This window comes from Mirounga leonina, unplaced genomic scaffold (assembly GCF_011800145.1).
Source record: "Mirounga leonina isolate KUSES-001 unplaced genomic scaffold, KU_Mleo_1.0 Mir_172, whole genome shotgun sequence".
Taxonomy (NCBI): domain Eukaryota; kingdom Metazoa; phylum Chordata; class Mammalia; order Carnivora; family Phocidae; genus Mirounga; species Mirounga leonina.
In genome coordinates, this window is record NW_023270442.1 from 6799925 (window position 1) to 6821579 (window position 21655).

At 39.8% G+C, this 21655-nt stretch overlaps 1 protein-coding gene across 2 annotated transcripts; it reads right to left on the bottom strand.

Moving 5' to 3' along the window:
- Positions 1-367: 367 nt before the first annotated feature.
- Positions 368-20640, bottom strand: MRPL39 (mitochondrial ribosomal protein L39). 2 transcript variants are annotated; one of them, XM_035017516.1, is made up of 10 exons: positions 20530-20640; positions 19575-19781; positions 17363-17502; positions 15010-15109; positions 13764-13831; positions 11071-11183; positions 8157-8222; positions 7111-7264; positions 3680-3727; positions 368-472 (listed from the first exon to the last, which is right to left on the bottom strand). In XM_035017516.1, the coding sequence occupies exons 1-10, from the start codon at positions 20591-20593 to the stop codon at positions 425-427; spliced, it is 1008 nt and encodes a 335-aa protein (XP_034873407.1). In that variant the 5' UTR covers positions 20594-20640; the 3' UTR covers positions 368-424. The 2 variants fall into 2 exon arrangements, with proteins under 2 accessions (XP_034873407.1, XP_034873408.1); XM_035017517.1 differs by having other exon boundaries at positions 19575-19845; positions 20530-20613.
- Between the last annotated feature and the right edge of the window lie 1015 nt (positions 20641-21655).

Consider the following 21655-nt stretch of genomic DNA (forward strand, 5'->3'; position numbering starts at 1 on the left):
ACAGCATAAGTTGTTTTAACCTTTAGAAAGTAAAAAGTAAAAATAATAATAATAATAAAGAGGAAAAAATAAACATCAGTATAAATCTTAGGGAGAAAAAAGACAGTTAATCTTTTTTGTTTAAAGATTTATTTATTTATTTTAGAGGGAGTACTCAAGGAAGGGGAGGGGCAGAGGCAGAGTGAGAGAAAGAATCCCAAGCAGACTCCACGCTGAGCACAGAGCCCATATGCTGAGTACTGACCCTGACACGGGGCTCGATCCCCCAACCCCAAGATCATGACCTCAGCCAAAACCAAGAGGGGGACGCCCAGCCAAATGAGCCACCCTGGTGCCCCGACAGTTAATCTTTAGAAGCACACACAAATATTTCATAGAAACTTTTATTTTAATTTACTATACATATTTAAATTTTAGGAAGTTACTAGGCCGATGCACTTTCCTCTGTAGGTTTAGTTTGATCTTCAGTTACCTGTAAATACATGAATACTTTAATTTTCTAATAATAACCACTTTTAGTTTTACCCTTAGCCCACCATTTTAAATCATTCCACAGTCCTTCTCCTATAATGACCCTTGGTCTTTCTCCTTTATTAGTAATTATTATAGGAAGTTAAGCAGAAAAAGAAGAAAACGTACAAGGCCAGGTTCCCAATATAAATTATCAAGTAAAGTACAACAATTTCATTAAAAATATAATCTGAAGCATATAGCTAGGCTTCTCCAGTTTGTCATTTTATTTTTCAATTACAAAATGAAATCATTCATGTTAGAAAAATACCAGCAATGTTGTAACACAGTATCTTAAATCAACAGATTTTCTTCGGAGGTATAATTCTATTTTAAATATAGTATATTACAGGTTTAGCAGAAACAGGTATCTGTACATCCATATTTCTATTCTGTGACACTTAAAACACATCAAACAGCTATACTTACTCCTCACCACCCCGACACCCACCACACCTCCAGCATTATCTATCTCAGTGAAGGTCTCTACCCAGCTGTCCGCACCTGCCATTCAGGAATCCATGGTTCTCTTATGTGCATATTCAATCCACAGTCCTACTAATTCTACCCAAGTGGCTCTCACTGCCACACCTGAACTTGAGGATCTCACCACCTTCTATCCCTTTAACAGGACTGCTGGCTTAAGTCACAGCTTTCTTCCACGCTGCCCCAGAGTAAGCTTTTAAACATGAACAGCTGACCCATAGTTTACTTCCTTTTTCAGATTCCCCAGTGACCCCCAATCACCTCCAGGAGGGGAATGTAAATTCTGTATCATGGAAGACAAGCCCTTCATATGCTATTTCCAACAGACTTTGTTGAACTCATCACCCACCCTACATAAGACTGTACGTTCAGACCCATCTTATACTCATCACGCTCTCCATTCCTCCACCCCTCTAGTCAAGCAGCTTCCTCTGAGACATCCACCAACCTCTCCCCAAGCAAATTATTTGCCGGGCCCACTTTAGTCATCCTCTCAAGCCGGCTTAAGCAACACCAATCCCTGGAAACCTTCTTTAACCAACCCGCCAGCTTGGTTTGGGTCCTTTGCTGTATGCCAGAACTCCACATGTACACCCAGCTGTCTGCTTCCAAGTCTAGTTATCCGTTAAAGTAACTTCCCTGAGGCCAGTAAGTAGGTTTTGTTCATTTCTGTACCTACAGCTCCTGGCACATAACAGACATCTGAATCAACGAACCATATGTTTAACCTACTCCCTTCAAACAAACAAAATGGACAGAAGAAGGAAACAGAACTAGAATAAATGTTGCAAAAAAGCTACTCACTGATTCGTATTATATACTCTAGGCTACTTCCTCTACTATTTTCCTACATTTATTATATACTCATTTCTTCTCTAGTTTCCTAATCTAAAATGATCATTATGGTGAAGGGGACTAAGAGCACACTAATAGTGATGAGCACTGAGAAATGTACAGAATTGATGAATCATTATATTGTACACCTGAAACTAATATAACACTGTGTGTTAGTCATACTTGAATATATAAATTAAAAATAAATAATAAAATGATTGTGACCAAAGAGACAAAATTATTCTATCCATTCAAAAATACTTTCTTTTCATGAGAAAATTACATGTAATCTAGACTAAGTGCCTCAAAAATAAATTTTATCTGTAAATTCATTAATAAAGACTAGGTTTGTACATCATCATAAAAAATAATCAATAAATACTTACCAGCTAACCCATATACCAAAGGTTGGGCTCAAAATTTGGCATGACACATACATAATAATCCCTGAATGGGTTAACAGACTGAATGTAAATGTACTAGCAAAAACAACTGGAAAACCATATGAGGAGGTATATAATCAAGTGGAAATTGTAAGAATGGATATTTGTTCAGAGATTACTTTGCAAATGTTTCATGAGTACAGTAAGACTTGGATGAGGTACGGAAGAATGAGTAGGATGTATTCATTCATAGACAGGAGGAGAAACGGACACAGAGTCCAAACAGAAAAACTGCCATGAATAAACAAACTTGAAAATAAGTCTGAGTTAACAATGCTAATATCATATATTTGAAAGTTACTAAGAGAATAGATTTTAAAAGTTCTCACCACACACACACAGAATATGTAACTCTGTGAGGTGATGGATATGCTAACTAACCTTACTGTGGTAATTAGTTTGCAATACATACACATATCGAATCATTACAATGTACATCTTAAGCTTACACAACGTTATACGTCCATTATATCTCAGTAAAGCTGGGAAAAAATAAAGTGATATAAGACCGCAAACTAGGGGCACCTGGGTGGCTCAGTCGGTTAAGTGTCTGCCTTCAGCTCAGGTCATGATCCCAGGGTCCTGGGATCGAGCCCCACATCAGGCTGCCTGCTCAGTGGAGAGTCTGCTTCTCCCTCTCCCTCTGCCTGCCTCTCTGCCTACTTGTGCTCTCTCTCTCTCTCAAATAAATAAATAAATAAAATCTTTTAAAAAAAAAAAAGGAGAGAAAAGAAAAAGTTTGATGTACGTTTGCAAACTTGACTAGAGTAGAAAATTAGGATGACTAGGAAGGGTTCATGGCCAGATTAAATGGAACAGCTATCAGATAATGTAAGTAAAGGATGAGCACTTAGCCTATGAAAGAGTAAATAGGGATAAAATAAGTCAAGAAATATAATCATTCCTACTTGTGAAATCTAAATGCTAATGACACAGAATGAACTACAAAACACAAGTAACTTACTCAAATACTGTTTTTCAGGACATTTGCACATTTAATATGTCAACCAAAAGTCAAGGCATTTTTAAAATATATCTGACAAATCTTAATCTCTCAATGCTCATTTAGTTTACAAAAAAATTACCAAAGACCTAATTAACACCACTGGACCCACTAAGATCTATTACTACTATAAAGCAGTATTCTTCTTCTTCTTCAAGTTCCACAGTATCATTTCCATGATATTAACAAACAAAAACAGGAGAAAGGCCAAATTACAACTCTTCTCTTGCCAAGATACTACTGGGCTCACCAACTATAACACTGCTTTAGCTATTGAGACAATTAGTTACTTTTTTCTTTCATTCTCTTTTCTTCCCTTTTTTATTTATTGTTGTGTTGTTGCCTGATTCCAATAAAAATTTCTTCATGGAACAGTACTCATTAGCTGTCAAAAAACACTTACCATTTTCCGAGATCTTCCCAACAGCTTATCCCATATCGTAAAATGTGCCTTGAAAAGAAAAGATTCACTATGAATTAAATAAAGCAATAAAGTTAAAATAAAAGGAAATGAGTCTTATATAGGTTTTAAACAAAACAAATACATAAGAAGTCAGGCAGTACTAATGAGGCTAAGCAGTTACAAAAGTAGATTCGAGTAGGGGGAAAGGTACTTTACGGGACAGCTGCTTTGTTTGGCATGTAAGAAAAACTGACATTAAGCACTGAAAATGCCATTCTTCCTCTTCTGTCCTTCCTAATCATTACCATCACAGACAGCATTCCTTCTAATGGGAAGCAAAACTCTGCCCCACTTTCCCATGGGCTGCAGTTCTTTCCTTAAATAGCCATTTTCAACAAACTAGAAGTCATTCTTCAAATCACTAGCAATCACAAGGAGAGGTTCATCAAGAACCGATGGTGACCAATGGTGACATCTTCACGCTGAAATGGCAGTTCTAGAGGATTTAGCAAATTACCTAAAGAACAAGTAAAAACTAATGTAGAAAATAGTAAAATCATAGAACCAATTTACTTAATCCTTAAAAATTTTATATAGTTGGGGATTCTCAGAATGCACAGATGAAAACTGTGTAAAATGCATTAAGGACCGCATCAATTTTATTAAGTCATTTAAAGGTGATACTGAGGGATATGGGTGGGCCAGTGACTACATCACACTGAATGACCTGGTAAAATCTATGATAAAAGGTAAAATTACTATATGCACATGTAAGCCCTTCTGGAGAAAAGAGCAGTGCTGTATGTTTAAAAGGAAAACCACACCTGACTCCAGCAGAATGGACAGCTGGTGCAGACCCTACGGTGTGGCTGGAAGACAGTGGATGATGGAGAAAGTCGTGTGAGACGTCAGAGAGGCAGGCAGGGGCCAGATAATGTGGGGCTTTGTGAGACAAGATACAGGGTTGGGATTTTTATCAGAAGCCCCTTGAATGTTTAGGGCAAAGGAATTATGTGATCTGATTTGTATATGAAAAAGTCCTTTTGGCTACTAAGTAGGGAATGTGCTTCAGGGGGGCAGAGTGAAAGCGAGGAAGGGGTGAAGAGTAAGAGGGGCTTGGAAAGGGTGGTGGTAGCAGATGGGATGCTATGCAATGGAGGGACTCAGGGCATGTTTCAGAGTTAAGAGTTTAAATGCCTTGATGATGAATGGGGTGGAGTATGGATGGGAGGGAAACAGAATCAAGGATTACCTCACAGCTAAGTAGATGATGGTGTCATTTACTGAAATGCAGAAAGCTAGGAAAGGAAACAGGTATGTGGAGAAAAATCAAACATGTCAAGGACAAATGCTAAAAGTACAAAATGTTGATGAATGAGATGAAGGATTTAAATAAAAGTATACTTGAATATATAAGACTAGAAGATACAATTTAGTAAAGATGCCAATTCTCCCCAAATTTATATATAGGTTTAATACAATTCCTATCAAAGTCCCAGTAAGACTTGTCAATACAGAAAGATTATCCTAAAATTAAATGAAAAGGCAAAGGACCTAAAATAATTTAAGCAATTTTTTAAAATAATAACATGGGATGAATTATTCTACCTGATTTCAAGAACTGTTTACTGTTACAGTAATCAAGACTGTGATAAAAGCAGAAGGACAGACACACAAATCAATGGAACAGAAGAGAGAACCCAGAAATAGAACCATACAAATATGGTTTTTAAAATGATTTTTAATAAGGGTACAAAAGCAACTTAATGGAGGAAGGACAGCCTCTTTAACAAATGATGCTGGAGCAATTTGACATGTATAGGCAAGAAAAATGAACTGCAACCTAAATCTCACACCTTATACAGAACTTAGCACAAAGTGGACCACAGACTGAAATATAAAACTATAAAACTATGAAACTTTGGGGGGGGGGGGGAGGGAAAAAATCTTTGGGATTTAGGTCCAGGCCAAGAATTACTTGAATTAACACCAAAAACATGATCCATAAACAGAAAAACTGATAAACTGGACTTCATCAAAATTAAAAACTTCTGATCTGCAAAACTTCTGATCTTTTATTAAGAGGATGAAAAGACAAACTACTGACAGAGAGAAAATATATGTGAACTACATACCTAACAAAAGACTAGTAGCCAAAATACACTAGGAAAAAAACCCTCAAAATTCAACAGTAAAAAAAAACCAAACAATCCAATTAGAACATAAGCAAAAAACATAAACAGACTTTTGCCAAAAAAGATATACAAATGGCAAATAAACACATGGAAAGATGTTCAACACAATTAGCCAATAGGAAAATGCAAATTAAAACTACAGTGAGAAATCACTACAAGCCTATCATAATGGCTAAAAATAGTGACAATGTCAAATGCTGGCAATGATCAAAAAACTGATTACTCACACATTGCTGGTGGGAAATGGTACAGTCACTCTGGAAATCGGTTTGATAGTTTCTTAAAAAACTAAGTATGTGCCTACCGTATGACCCAGCAATTGTACTCATGGGCATTTATGCCAGAGAAATGAAAACATATATTCACAAAAGCCTATACACAAATGTTCACAGCAGCTTTATCCATAATAGCCAAAAAACTACAAACAACCCAAATATCCTTTAACAGGTGAATGGTTAAACAATACACAGTAGGTCCATACCACAGAATACTACACAGCAATAAAAAAGAACCAACTATTGATATACACAACAACTTCGATGAATCCTCAGAGAATTATGCTGAGAGAAAAAAGCCAATCCCCAAAGATTACATAATGTATGATCCCATTCATGACATTCTTGAAATGAAAATTTGTAGGAGCAGAGAACAGACTAGTAGTTGCCAGGGGTAAGGAGGTGGGGGTGGGGCAGAGGAGAGTGGATGTACCTATAAAGGGCCAACAGGTGAGAGCCTTATAAAGAAATTGTACTACATCCTCATTATGTCAATGTCCATACTCTGGCTGTGAAATCTACACAGATTTTGAATTATCTGAAAATCCAAAGTTGAATTTAAAAAAAAAGCATTAACGAGGGGTGGGAACAATATGGAAAATAACAGACTCTGGGTCATGAATAGATTAGGAAAATTAGGGAGAAGAGCCTGCCAAACCTAAATTCAAAAGACTTCCAGAAGGGCTTACCAATATGCACTCCAATAATCCTCAATGCACCCTCCTCCCCTATACTAATTTGAAAAATTAAAATTACTATCTGAGTCTGATTCAACTTTTTCAACTAAATCAGTTTACATTCCGGGGAAAATTATTTTTATCATAAACCTGAATTTACAAAGTATTAGTGTCACACAACTTAAATGAAAATTAAAATGTATGTCCTTCAAATTGGTATAAATCAAGACCAGAATCACACCCACGCCCAAACTGGATGTCCTGAAACTTTAAGCTTTACTTACTCTTAAGTGTACAGGTAAAGACAGACCCTGGAATCTTCGTACAAGACTCAACGGGGTGGCTTGAAGATTGTGAACCGCTGACACTTCATACTGGAAACAAATACTTGTTCTTGGAATAAGAGGACCCTCAGTCACATCAATGAAGTCACCAAATCTGATTTGATTTTAAAAACAAACAAATAAAACCTCAAAATCAAACCATTTACAGTAGTTTGGAAAAAAATCTATTAATTCTCTTTGGGACAATGTCCCTAATCAACAACATTCCATGTGGCTCTATTCAGTCTCTACTGCTCCTGACACAACAACCTCAAGTGAAGAGGCTAAAACTATGAAAATTAAAGTCAAGTGAACCTTGTTCTTTATTAGCATTGATAAAACTTTAGAGAGATTATTAAGATCACTGAACACATCATGCTATCGAGTGAATCCAATGTCTAAAACTGATCACCTACAACCTTATAACAACTCATTGTAATAGAGTTAGGAACTCAGTGTATACGACAGATTGTCCAAAGAGCAGCTTTGGAGAAGAAAAAAACTTAACTCTGAATCAAGAAAACATGAGGCTGAGAAAAAAGATACAGGTCATGGAGTCACTTCTGCATATGCATTATGCATTGTCATACCTCCCTCATCCCTGTATCAGAAAGCACATTCCTATGCTACTTACTTATATGTAACGTAAGTAGTAATTAGTCAGTATTCATATTTGTACATACACATGAATTATGTTCAATTCACAGCAATGCATATTTTGCCCACTTTCAAAATTAACTTAAACAATGGTTTTCAACTCTTGAAATGCAGAAATAAAAATAACAAACAATAAAATGAGGAACAGAAAACACAACTGCTCCTGAAGATAATTTAAATCTTCCAGTTACCACCATACCAAAACAATGAACAAAGCAACAGAAAATAAGGTAATAAGAATAACAAATTAGGGTACAAATTCATCTTTTTCAGTCATACACTACATCCGGGTAACAATAAAGCTAAGTCTTCCTATAAATTAGCATGACAGCCAATTTATTTTTACTTACCTGTGTAGCTTAACTATTCTCTCAGGGTTCTGAGATGCCTTCTCTTCTATGAAATCCGTTTTGTACCTAAAAAGCAGCAAAGAAAAAAAAGTTTTACTTCTAAATACACAAAAAGGAGTTTAAGGGCCCCTCCCTTTCTCTTCCTCTTTAGCCATAGTTTTTTTTTTTTTTTTTTTTTAAGATTTTTTATTTATTTATTAGAGAGAGAGAATGAGAGACAGAGAGCATGAGAGGGAGGAGGGTCAGAGGGAGAAGCAGACTCCCTGCCGAGCAGGGAGCCTGATGCGGGACTCGATCCCGGGACTCCAGGATCATGACCTGAGCCGAAGGCAGTCACTTAACCAACTGAGCCACCCAGGCGCCCCTTTAGCCATAGTTTTTTAAAGAGGGGTTTACCCTTGGAGCCTCCCCTTCATGCCTCATGTCCTTCAGTCCGGCCACAGCCTCACAACTCCACCAAACTGTTCTCCCCAAAGCCCTAGGCACCTCCCTGGTTTGAACATAACGGACACCTTCCTGTCCTTATTTCCACTGCTCACCCCCGTCTCTCCAAGTGGTCTCTTCCACCGGCTTCCTTGACACTCCCTACTGCTTGTTATTTTACCTCTCTGGCCACTCTTCCCCTTCTCCACCCTCTGGGGGACCTGTCCTACAGCCTCTTTTCACCAAACATCCTCCCTGGGCTAGCTCCTTGACATGCACAGCTTTAATTCCCACTTCTGCGTTCCTCTCTTCCACAGTTCAGCTTCTAATCCACATCCCCCTTCTGAGCCCTGAAATAAGACCCTCCTGAACATCTACTAGACTGTTCCACAAGTATCTTACACTCTGCAACTCTCAAACAGAACAAAAACTTACTCCTTCTTTTCCCACCAAATGTATTCTTATTCCTGAGTTTCCTAGCTTAGTAAATGACACCGCCAACCACCCACATGTCTGAGTGAGAAACTTCATAGATTTCCTTGATTCCTGCTTCTCCTGCCACACCCCCTCCATCCAATTCATTGCCAAGTCATGTCAATTCTACTGCCTAAATGTTTCTCAAACCCACCCAATCCTGTCACTACAGCTAATAGCACAGATGGAACTGCACAGCCCAGGCTCCAATCATAACTTTACCACTCACTACTAAGAGCCCTGTCTCTTTACCCCAAAGCTAAACAAATATTAGGTGGGTGTATGGCAAGGCTGGGAAGCATTCGTTCACAGGACAACATCTACTTACTGCCACACCCCTTCTGCCAAAGCTCCCCATACATTTTTTTTAAACATTTTATTTATTTATTTGACAGAGAGACACAGCGAGAGAGGGAACACAAGCAGGGGGAGTGGGAGAGGGAGAAGCAGGCCTCCCGCGGAGCAGGGAGCCCAACGTGGGGCTCGATCCCAGGACCCTGGGGTCATGACCTGAGCTGAAGGCAGACGCTTAACAACTGAGCCACCCAGGCGCCCCAACCCCCCATACATTATTAAGGGAGCCAGTTCCCTTAAATATTTGTCCCTCTTGACCCACCTCTAAGAGATGTACCTGTCCCCTGGGAGTCAAAGCCACTTAAGGCTCCCCCTGCAGCAGAAAGGCCCAATCACTGATCTACCTTCAACCATCCAAAATTCTCTGTCCCCTCAAACTTGCCCCAAACCATCCCTACACCTCCTTCCATACATTCAATTAACTTTCCTACAAGCCCTCCTAGACCTGGAAAGTGGGGTGGAGGGATGGGAAATCTCATGGAATGAACATCTAGAGTACACTATGGTAGCTACGGGGCACTTAAATGTAATTAGCCCTAACTGAAATGTGCCTTAAGAGCACAGATTCTGAAGACTTAGCATGAAAAACTATAAAGTAACAACAATTTTGTAATATTGGTTACATGCTGAAATAACATTTTAGATACACTGTTTAAATAAAATGTATTATTAAAATTAACTTCACCTTTTCTTTTGACTTTTTTAATGTAGCTACTAGAAAATCTAGTTATATAGATGGCTTCCATTGTATCTCTTGGATAGCACAACCCCAGAATTGTAGCACAGGAAGTGTGTTGATATGTTCCAATAATACAAGGAATTTTCTTACAGAATCAACAGTGGTTTGGTTCTACAGAACTATCTGCAGTCCAGTTCAGTTAAACTAGTACATTCCTACTGCTTTCTAAGTACACTGGTTCCAGGATATGTGAAATATTATAAACTATCCCTATGAGAACTTATATTTCAATTTATAAATACCTAAAGAAATTCCGATCCATAACCTTGAACAATTTGCAGGGACTTATTCTGTCTTCAGAATCTAGTATCTATGTTATTTTTTTGCAATGCAGATTTCCCTACTTAGTTCTAATTTCAATTAGATTAATATTAAAATATAGCTTATTTTGTTACAATTAGTAGAAGTGAGAAAGGGAACTGAGGACCCAGGGAGGATTTAAAATGTTGGCAAAGAAAATCCACCAGATGGATACTTCTGGTGCAGAAGACTAAGCCCTGGCTGTGTGAATGTTTTATTTTGGCGGTTAGCTCCCTCCAGAGCACTGGTATTCTCCATCTCACTCCTGTCATTTCAAGAGTAGGAGGGTGAGAAGGAAAGCCTGCCCAATGAACAAAATAATACAGCTCCGTGTACGCTATCACCTGATGATGGGAGGAAAAAGGGGAAACACACCTTGGGGTTGCTGTGAACTAAAGGACTTCTCTGGCCAAAGAAACAGAGAAGTAAGACAAACTGAGAGAATTATCGAAGGTGGGGGGAGGTTTTTTCTCTGTGAAATAAATGATGAACCAAAGTAAATAGGCTAGTACAGAAAAAGAGATCTTAGATACATCAGATATAAAGATTCTTAAGAGCTGAATTTTCTTCATTACATATAACTTTGGGAGGTTGAATCTCATTTCCAAGGAAGCCAACACTTACTTGTTGTGCTGAAATATTTCTAATGCCACTTTTGCTTCCACTTCCAGAGTTTCAAATGGAAGATCTTTATAAATTAAAGTGTGAGCATCTTTCGTGAGGGAACGGAGGTTCTCCTTCAAAATAAAAGTATTAACTTTTTGTAACAATTGATTTAAAAGCCTTTCTCCATAAGGCAGATAACATTGTATGCTAAATATTATAAATCCAACTAAAAGAAAAAGCAAAAGCAAATCTGTTAGGAAAGAAAGTTATTAATTTATAACAATTAAATATTTAGACCTTAAAAGGTAGGGTTAGCAATTTATCTCAACTCTACAAACTATGAAACTTGTAATTTACTTGTAATTAAGATATTAGCCTATAATTATTAAAGATAATCCTACAAAGAAATCTTAATAAACATTTTATCCAAATTTTACAACCTTATAGTTTATTAAAACATGATGCAATTAAAAATGCTAATAAAGCGGTGCCTGGGTGGCTCAGTCGTTAAGCGTCTGCCTTCGGCTCAGGTCGTGATCCCAGGGTCCTGGAATCAAGCCCCACGTCGAGCTCCCTGCTCCGCAGGAGGCCTGCTTCTCCCTCTACCAGTCCCCTTGCTTGTGTTCCCTCTCTCTATGTCTCTCTCTGTCAACTAAATAAATAAAATCTTAAAAAAAAAAATGCTAATAAAAAGAAAGATACAAAAATGTGCTTACATTGTGAGTGAAACTAAGCTTTTTTAAATGAACAGGGAAAAAAATTATTGTTTATGTCATTCAGAACGTTTACCAAGGAAACGTAATGTCATCATTGGCCCTGCCCAAAATACATCTAATATTAAAAATTCCTGTTTAATGAAAAGTCATTTTTATGCAATTAAAATGATTGATTAGTACATATTAACAATATTTATGAGACTTCTAATAAAAACTGTAATTGAGTTTTCATATTATAAATCATTACTAATACAGAAAAGACCAAGCACTGTTACGCAAGTAATTTTTGTAATAAAATTCTTTCCATAAGCTTCCTATTAGATTTTTTTTTTGCATGAAATGACTCTTCTCCATTCTTAAAGGGACAATTTATTATATAACAAATCCACATTCATGATTTTATACAACTGTTACTTGAATATAACTCTCCACCACTTTTTCTAAATGGTCCACCCAACCCCATGGTGCCCGCAATTAGCTAGTACATTTCTTTTTTATTTAAAGTTTTGTATTTAGGGCGCCTGGGTGGCTCAGTCGTTAAGCGTCTGCCTTCAGCTCAGGTCATGATCCCGGGTCCTGGGACCGAGCCCCGCATCGGGCTTCCTGCTCGGCCGGAAGCCTGCTTGTCCCTCTCCCGCTCCCCCAGCTTGTGTTCCCTCTCTCCTGTCTCTCTCTCTGTCAAATAAATAAATAAAATCTTAAAAAAAAAAAAATAAAGTTTTGTGTTTAAAAAAAGGAAAAGGAGGCAGCAAGTTTCATAGATAATGAGAACTGAATCTTGATCTTATTAGTTTTTACTTAAATCCTCCAACAAAGCGAGAATCCTTTCTTAAATCTGAGGGCATATCTGAAAAAGAACTTATACTGACATGAGTTCAGAGATCACTAAGAAAGAGTTCCAATACCTTCCCTGCATCCCTCTCCCCTCTCTCCCTCTCCCTCTGTTCCTTCCTCTTTCCCTCCTCTCTCCTGATATTAAGCAATTTGAGCAGGATTATACAAGAAATAACTTCCAAAACCAGAATTTAAACCTGGATCTGTACTGACTCCAAAATTTTGCAATAAGGAACTACAGTATTTCACTAAATCGAAAATGTACCACTAAGGAAAAAACACTACCAATTATAACATGCTATCTACTGTAAGACACATTTTTTTTCAGAGACATTAAAATGTGAAAAAAAATGTACACAGTAGCATTGATAAAATGGTCTGGTACATCACCTTTCCTTTTCTGATCTCCAGACTTCCAATCTGTAGGACATACAGTTTTGCTTAAGAATCAGGCATTTGCCTCTTCTCCCCAGTGATAACTGAATTTCTAGGCTTGACATTTGAAAGTCATCAGCACACCCTCCTGACAGGGCATCGGATCTAGAACTTCCTTGTTAGCCAGGTGTTACCCAATTGCCAGACCAACAAGAAGAACACTTACTACTCAATCAGATCGTTCACCAAGAGTCTAGTTTGTTGCTATTTGAGTTAGCTTTGTCAAAGTCTGATTCTTAATTCACTCTATCCTCTACCCTCTATCCCTCCTCTCAAGGTAAGCTTTGTATATAGGGAGACCTCACAGTATGCAACAGGCTAAAATGGTTTAGGGCAGTGGTTTTCAAATTGTGCTCAGAGGATCCAAGAAAGTAAGGCTCCAGGCTCGCACCACCACATCAACCAAGATGATTAAGCTTCTATATTTTATATTCTGGGCATCTTGAAAACCACTATCTTAAGAAATAGAATGAACAGTACCAGGAAGAAAGTACTTCAAGCAGAACACAAAGCTTCCATACAACTGACCACATTGTGAATATGCCCATTATCTGCCTCTATCTTGAATTCACTGAGAAAGCAACAACACAGGTAGGTACGTAGGTAGGTAAGTAGGGTCTTTTAAATTAAATATTCTCAACATGCAGTATCACTCAACAATGTAGGAATCATTCTAACAATGAAAGGCACAGATTCTAAAATTAATATTCCAAACACTATACTTACTTTTGTTGGCATCCACTCATCAAGTCGCTTATCCAGAACTACATCATAGCAGAAGGCTCCACAGATTACTGTAAATCCAACCAAAATGAAAGGCAAAGTCAAATCTGTTATGGTGGAGGGACTTATTGGCAACAATGGAATATTTAGACCATAAAATGAAGGGCCAGCAATCTCTCTCAACTCTACAAATTATAAAACTGTAACCATTATCCCAGCTCTTGACAGAGTTCTACCAACTTTCCCCCACCCAAAAAACTAACTCACCTTTTGTTAACCCAAAATCACTAGTATGTTTTTAAACATTCATGTTTTCTTTCAGAATATTATCACTATAGAGATTTCAAAGTTACTAGACATAAAAATTCCAAAAGCATGAGATATTTAATATGTAGATGAATGACTAAATGGACATAAAATGTTGAATTTCTTTTTTAATGTCTTCTAAACTTCTTCATTTTTGTTGTTTTGTTCTTAGAATCATTCATTGAGCTTTTTAAATATTTTTGGTATATATGCTTCTATATTTTTTAAAAAATTACAAATGTGGGGGCGCCTGGGTGGCTCAGTCGTTAAGCGTCTGCCTTCGGCTCAGGTCATGATCCCAGGGTCCTGGGATCGAGCCCCGCATCGGGCTCCCTGCTCAGCGGGAAGCCTGCTTCTCCCTCTCCCACTCCCCCTGCTTGTGTTCCCTCTCTCACTGTGTCTCTCTCTGTCAAATAAATAAATAAAATCTTAAAAAAAAAAAAATTACAAATGTGATCTTACTGTACATACTGATGCAAAATCCTAGTTCTACCAAAATTACAAAGAGTGTGTGTGAACTCTTCCATCTCCCCAAAATGGTTCCTCTCCAGAGTCATAGACATTTCTGGTGAAATGGTGCCACCTAAACATAGCTTTCTCCAGAATTCTATTTATACTCTCATTTCCTCCTCCTTCACACATTTGATTTAGAAATACATGCTTAAAGTGGTAGGAAACAGACACCGAGACAATGTAATTACATGAAATTCATATTCAAGAGAAACATTCTCCTCGAATTCCATTATGTAATTACTGACCTCCAATAATTCAATAAGATGGATTTTGTTACCCATTATAAAAGGAACATATATATGACAGTAATTTATATTACATAAAATTAGACATAAGCTCAAAAAAAAAAAGAAGCTCTATAAAATACCAAAAATAGGTACCAAACTACTCAAGGATTACAAAAATATGTGTGTGTGTGTGTGTACATTACCAGGAACTTCGGGAGCTCTGACCAAACTGACCACATATTCATCTTTGAATGCCCTCTCTATCACACAGCCCATCATCATGGCACAAGAACGCCAGTAAGCCTAGAAAAATAAAATACACACAAACATAATACACAGTAAGATTCACTAACATTTCTTCAGTATTAAAATTTAGATTGACTTTTGACTTAGGAACTATTTGTCCATCCTCAGCATGTAGCAATAGTGAACATCAGGCCATGACATTACCTCTCCCAAGCAAAAAGCACAAAAGAATGAAGCACCAACTTGTGCTGTTAGTGGTGTTTCTGTGCAAGATATCACACACTATAATGTTTGTCAAACAATAGACAGTTTTACTATCTGGTAGCAACTTTATCTTTAACCCAAGATAAAGGTAACTTGTTAACAAACTTGTGCTAAAATTAAAAAAAAAAAAAATGTATTACTATAAACCTGTTTATACCACATATAACAGAGAGGGAAAAACTCAACTTTTAAGAATTTATGACGCCTACCCTCTACCTAAGATCACATAGCAATCACTCAAGTTATTCATATGTACAGCAAAGCAACCTCACTATTAATTGGGCTTTCATTTCACCAGCACATTTGACCCATGGGCATGCCTAATATGGGTATCCATGAATGACCTGATCAGAGTCATGAAGAGAGAAACACAAGTCCAGCACCAGACCTGCCCATCTTATGTCCCATACTGGCACCACTGTAACTGGGCACTTGACCTTCATAAGCTCTTCTCCACATCTGGAGACTAAAAAAGTGGGCTCACTTGGTTGTGTGCAGCAGAAACTGCTCCAGGATGTATTCTACAGAACCACATAAACATACACTAAAAATAAGTACAGACCCAGGCCTTGAAGGCAAGTAGCAAAATGCACCTCCTCATCTATCCTACTTAAATGTTTTTAATGTCTGTTGAACTCCAGAGGCGGAATGCCTAGATTAAAATCCAGGCTCCACTATTTCCTAAACTGGTAAGCTTGGTCAAGCTGCTGAACGTCTCTTTGCTTCCATTTATTTATCTGGAAAATGGGAATTATAGTATCCATTTTTATGGGATTTTTATGAAGAGTAAATGAGTTAATACCTATAAATCAACTAAGATAGTGCCTGATACATAATTAATCCTTGATGTGAGCTATTATTATCGTATCTATCATTTTCTTAAGTGTTTCATTTCAACATGTATTTATTGAATACCTATTGCATGTAAGTCAAGGACTAGGTCCAACAACGGACATCCTGTCTTAACAGAGCCAAGAATCCAATGCATTCAACGGTTCATATAGCAAGGCAGTATTAAAATGTAATATAAAATATAAAATGTTGTATCTAGAGACATTAGCCAAGTGCTATGAGCCCTAAAGAAAGGAGGGATTCATTCTGACAAGAAGAAACTGACAAGATCCCACAGAGCAGGTAGCACTTTAACTGAACTATAAAAGAGAAACAGGACTTTAACAGGGAGGAAAGAAAACACCCAGGGTTGAAGGAGAACATCAGGAAAAGCCAGGAGGCTCACACAGCCTAAGCCATTAGTGACCACATCCTCTAGTGTGGCCAGAGCAAAGAGGAAGTGGAAAGCTGCCATGAAAGTGAAGCTTGAAAGCCAAGCTGCTGTCAGATCACACAGGGCCTGGAGAGGCACGGGAATAACTTTCAGGTCATTCCTGAGAGTTACCAGGTAGGGAAAAAAGTGACACAATCCTTGGTCATGTCATTTAATAAAACTCCTAGTATTAAGACTTTAGTATTAAAAATGGGGGCAGAAGGCAGAGTTAAAAAGTTACCAAAATAATCCAGTGATGATCAAAGGCTGAATTCAAGCAGTAGAGGGAATGAAATATAGAGAGTAATCAATAAATGTTAGTAGAACAAAGACATGAATATAAAAGACAAGTCATATAGTTTTCTCAAACCAAAATACAAGTTTGGGCACCTGGGTGGCTCAGTTGGTTAAGCTACTGCCTTCGGCTCAGGTCATGATCCTGGAGTCCCGGGATCGAGTCCTGCGTCGGGCTCCCTGCTCGGCAGGGCGTCTGCTTCTCCCTCTGACCCTCCCCCTCTCCTGCTCTTTGTCTCTCATTCTCTCTCTCTCAAATAAATAAATAAAATCTTTAAAAAAAAAAAAAATACAAGTTCAAGGATTTTTTTGAACTGTGAAAATGCTTAACCTAACAAACAAAACATTGATTATCTAGTACATTACAACATTTGACCTTGGCCATATTTGCACATTTCAGGCTCCGTAGCAAACAGATTTTAATAAATAAAAAAAAAAAAGAAGAAGAAAAACTAGGGGGGAAAAAAAGAACATAGAGGCAGAAATACCTTATTCACTTCTCCTGGATCACGATCTTTGAAAGTAAGAAATTCAATTTCACAGGATTTGGTCAAAGGTTTATACATGTCCCAAGGCTGTCCGTCCACAAGAGCCAGAATGGACTTCCTGCAGTACCACTCACTTAAATCTAGGAATTTAAAATAGATCGAAGGTCTAAATCTAACAAAACCCAAAGTGAAAAGTTACATGTTTAAGTGCTACATTAAGAAATAGAACAACAGAAAAGCAAGATTCTGCAATGACTTCCTTCAGGAGAAAAAAGTCTTACATCTTACATCTATAACTAATAAAAAAAATAATACCCAACACATCCAATGTATTCTTAACAAAATTGCCCAAACCATTTATAAAAATCATTAAGGCTAAGTCTAATTTCAAATTAATCTGTCAATTATTAAGTAGTAAAACAATTTTCCAAGAGCTACACTTAAATACTTACATACAATTTTCTTAAATACAATTTTTCTTAAATACACTTAAATACAATTTTCCAAGAGCTACACTTAAGAGAGCAGCATCATGGATATATTTGGATATGTGCACACACAACTTAAAAGAGAAAATATATAAATATACATCCATAGTAAATCTGGTCCTAATGAGTTTGGGGTCTTGCTCCCAAACCACCTCTTACTTCCCTAACATGGCCTGTTCAAGTTAAATACCGAAAACAGTTTTTTGTTTTTGTTTTTTTTTAAGATTTTATTTATTTATTTGACAGAGAGAGACACAGCGAGAGAGGGAACACAAGCAAGGGGAGCGGGAGAGGGAAAAGCAGGCTCCCCACTGAGCAGGGAGCTGGACGTGGGGCTCGATCCCAAGACCCCAGGGTCATGACCTGAGCCGAAGGCAGCCGCTTAACCGACTGAGCCACCCAGGCATCCCAATACCGGAAACAGTTTTTAATTATCAGTATGAATTCACATATAAGCCAATCAGCTCTGGTCTGTTCTTTGACCAGAAGGCAAGTGCAACTCCAACCCTGATGAGATGTTTTTCAAGTACACAGCTACTCACAGAAGTGGTCAAAGCACAGGCACAGGGTCTGAGTAAGTTCCATACAGAGGGGATCAGGTCTGTTTTTGCTCACTCATTCGTATATCCAGAACCTAGTACCACACCTGCAGCACAGTACGTACTCACAAGTGCACTGAACGATCAGAGGTGTGAATGACAAGTGTCAGCACAGGAGTCGTGCTGAGGGTGCTCACAGGCTTCATCTCTACATGTGAAACGTATAAAACTCCTTAAGGACCTGTGCTTTGTCTTAACTTCCTCTGTAATCCTAATGCCCAACACACAGCAAAGAAATGTTCACAAAACAAGTAAACAATGATCATAAGTACTACTTCAAGGGCCCAAGGAAAGGAAGATCCAAAGTAATAACACTAGCTTAAGCTTTTAACTAAAATTGTTAATTACTTAAATGGAATCATTACTGAGTTTTCCAAAAGTTTAAACGACGCAGCTAGTCACATATATGAGTGAGCATGCTGGTGTATAGATCTATTTTGGAAGCTTTCTAAATGTCAACATTACCAGTTCTATCAAAGCTACTTTAAAAGCATTTTGATCAAAAATAGTCTATAGAGAGGCCCTGTTTCCTTCATTCACACAGCGAATCACACAGAGGGCACAGTTACCTCCTTTAAAATATGAACACAACACATACTTGGACCCTCATCCCATTCACCCCATGCACATTTCCACTTACACATTTACTACACACACGTGAGTGTGAACAAAAACCAAACACACAAGGAGGCAAGTGGTAAGCAGATAAGAGTGAAGGTAGGCCATAAAGAGCTAGAAAGGAAAAGGCGGCCAAAAAAGCTGGTCATCCGAAGCCAGGGCAGTCCCTCTACCCAAAATTCCTCTGCTGAGAACCATCACCCCAGAGTGCTGTCTAAACCGGCAAGAGCACCAGTAACACCTGCGCCTCCTTGCGCCTGAACAGTTCCAGCACCCCAAACCCAGCCCGATTCAAGCAAGTCCCGGGACAACCTGTGCATGACAGGACCAGTGTTTCAAGACCCACAGGACCCTCAAGGGCTAAAGACAGTGGACAGAGAGTAAGAAGCTCTATAAAGGAGAACTTCTCTAAGTTCAGGGAGCAAGGACCAAATCTTGCCTCCTGAGCCAGTCCTTCCGCACGGCTCACGTGCAATAGTCAAAACTGGACCCTGATTTGCTACTTACGCAGAGCACAATTATAGGGAGTTGAGATGTTTTTATTCATCACAAAGATCGTGCCAGGGTCGGTCTTCCCAACGTGTTTAACTTCGATCTTCTCAGTGCGAGGAGTTAATGATAACTGCCTGTTCTTCTCTTTACTAAAGAGATCATTCTGCATCTCTATCAGTTCTGTCTGTGACAGCCGAGAAGCTGGCGATGTTGCTATCAATCCTGGGTGGAAATGACAAGAAATGCCCGTGGTGGAAGAATGCATAGCCCAGCCCGCACCAGCCTCCTACGAGGAAAGAATGGGAGGCAACAGAACTGTAAAACGCCCTTGGCCAAAATGCGCGCGGCGATCCACTTAAACCGCCCTCTAAGATTAATAATTAAAACGCCAGCGGAAGAAAACCGCAGCCAGCCCAGATGCACGCTTTCAACTTTGCTCTTCCCCCCTCAGATCTGTACTGCCCACCGATTTTCTGTCGTATTCCAGTCTGTGCTTTACAACAAGAGGCAAAACGTAGCCAGAAGTAGTCAAAGTCAGACCAGTCATTGGGAAGGTGAACAAAGCTGCCGCTCTGTAAGATCCTGAGGACAAGAAAGCTCCAGGGGACTGGAGCTCCCTCGCCAAAACGATGAATACCTAGAGCGAGAAATACCGAGCTTATTTTCCAAACCCTAAATCAGAGAGGATTTGACAAAGCCAGTGCGAGCACTCCAACGGGAAAATAAGGACATGTTTGCAGCGGGACGCGGGCTCCTCCCCAGAGGGGCCCTGAGCGCCCCCCGCGGCCCCGTGCGCCCTGCACCCCCAGGTCTGGACCCCCAGGCCGGGAGGGGCGGCCGCCACAGCCGGGACCGAAAGACCCTCCTCTGCCCTCAAGCCCGTGGGACCTCCCAGGACCCGCCTCAGGCCCCATCTGAGCAGATAATCCTTCAAGCCTCGCTCTCCGTCCCCACCGCCGCTGAAACTCACTCCAGCCAGCCGGGCCACCTGGGGCGGCCTGCCAGCGGCGCAGCCCCCTCATCCCCAGGGCCATTGCCTCCTCCGCCGCCGTAGGAACCGCCTCGCGCAGGTCCTCTCCTGCCCTCCTCCCCGGAAACTCTGAGCACGCACCCTGCGTTCCGTGGAACAGTTTTGTTCCGGTCCCGACGCTCGGGCCGCGCGCCGCCACTAGGGGGCGCGTTTGCGCCTCGATGAAGATTAGAGGTGGGAGGTCCGGCGTCCGGAGCTGGGGTACGTTCCAGGGGCGCCGAGGGTGACCCGTCCGCCACCCCCGGGGGCTCCGCAGGGAAACACACTTCCTCTTTGGGGTCGCACAGTCCGGCAGGCTCCCTCACCCGCTTGCCTCCGTGGGTTCGAGCCCAAAGAGCTGGGCGAAACCCTTGCTTCCCGCAAAGAATATTTCTGGGGAGAAAAACGGGAAAGACGACTTCGGTTGACTCTTGCTTTCGTGGTCAGCCCGCCGGTCACGCTGATGACATCTTAACTCTCCGTTTTGCAAGGGTGAGTTCTTAGGTGGGCGGAGGGGCCTGTGCCAGGGTTCTCCATTTACTGGGCCATTGAAGGGAACTCTATAAGCCATAGAGCTCTTTAGAAATTAAATTAGTTGCTGTGGTATTTGGAGAATCGAGAGAGCATGTTGAAGGCGTGCTGGTGATGCTGGCAGGCCGATCTAGGGACCCAGAGAGAGCGGGTACCGCAGGACCAGCCTCTGGAGAGGATCCCTGGCTGTGTGCAGGATGGAAATCAAACACGAGCCAGCAGGAGGGGAAAGCAAAGTTGGTTGAAGGTCTGGAGAGAGCGCAGGTACAGACAGAAAGGAAAAGAGAGAGCCTCGTCTTTGCTTGGGCCCTGGGAGTTTTTATCGAGGACCGTGGTGTCCTCGAAGGCATCCAGGAACCAATTAGAACAAAGATGAGGGCTCAGGCCTTATTCCTTTGAGCCAGGGTGGTCTTGGTGTCCAGATGTCTAGCTCTGGTGGTCTGGAATACCATAAGATCGCTTCCTCGCCATTCTCACCAGAATAGAATAGAATAGAATAGAATAGAATAGAATAGAATAGAATAGAATAGAATAGAATAGAATAGAATAGAATAGA

Coding starts and splice junctions, on each gene's coding strand:
- MRPL39 (XM_035017516.1), bottom strand. CDS start 20,593: ATGGCCCTGGGGATGAGGGGGCTGCGCCGCTGGCAGGCCGCCCCAGGT. Junction 8,223..11,070: donor GAAATATTTCAGCACAACAA/GTAAGTGTTGGC, acceptor GCTGCTTTTTAG/GTACAAAACGGATTTCATAG. Junction 7,265..8,156: donor AGAATAGTTAAGCTACACAG/GTAAGTAAAAAT, acceptor AAATCAAATCAG/ATTTGGTGACTTCATTGATG.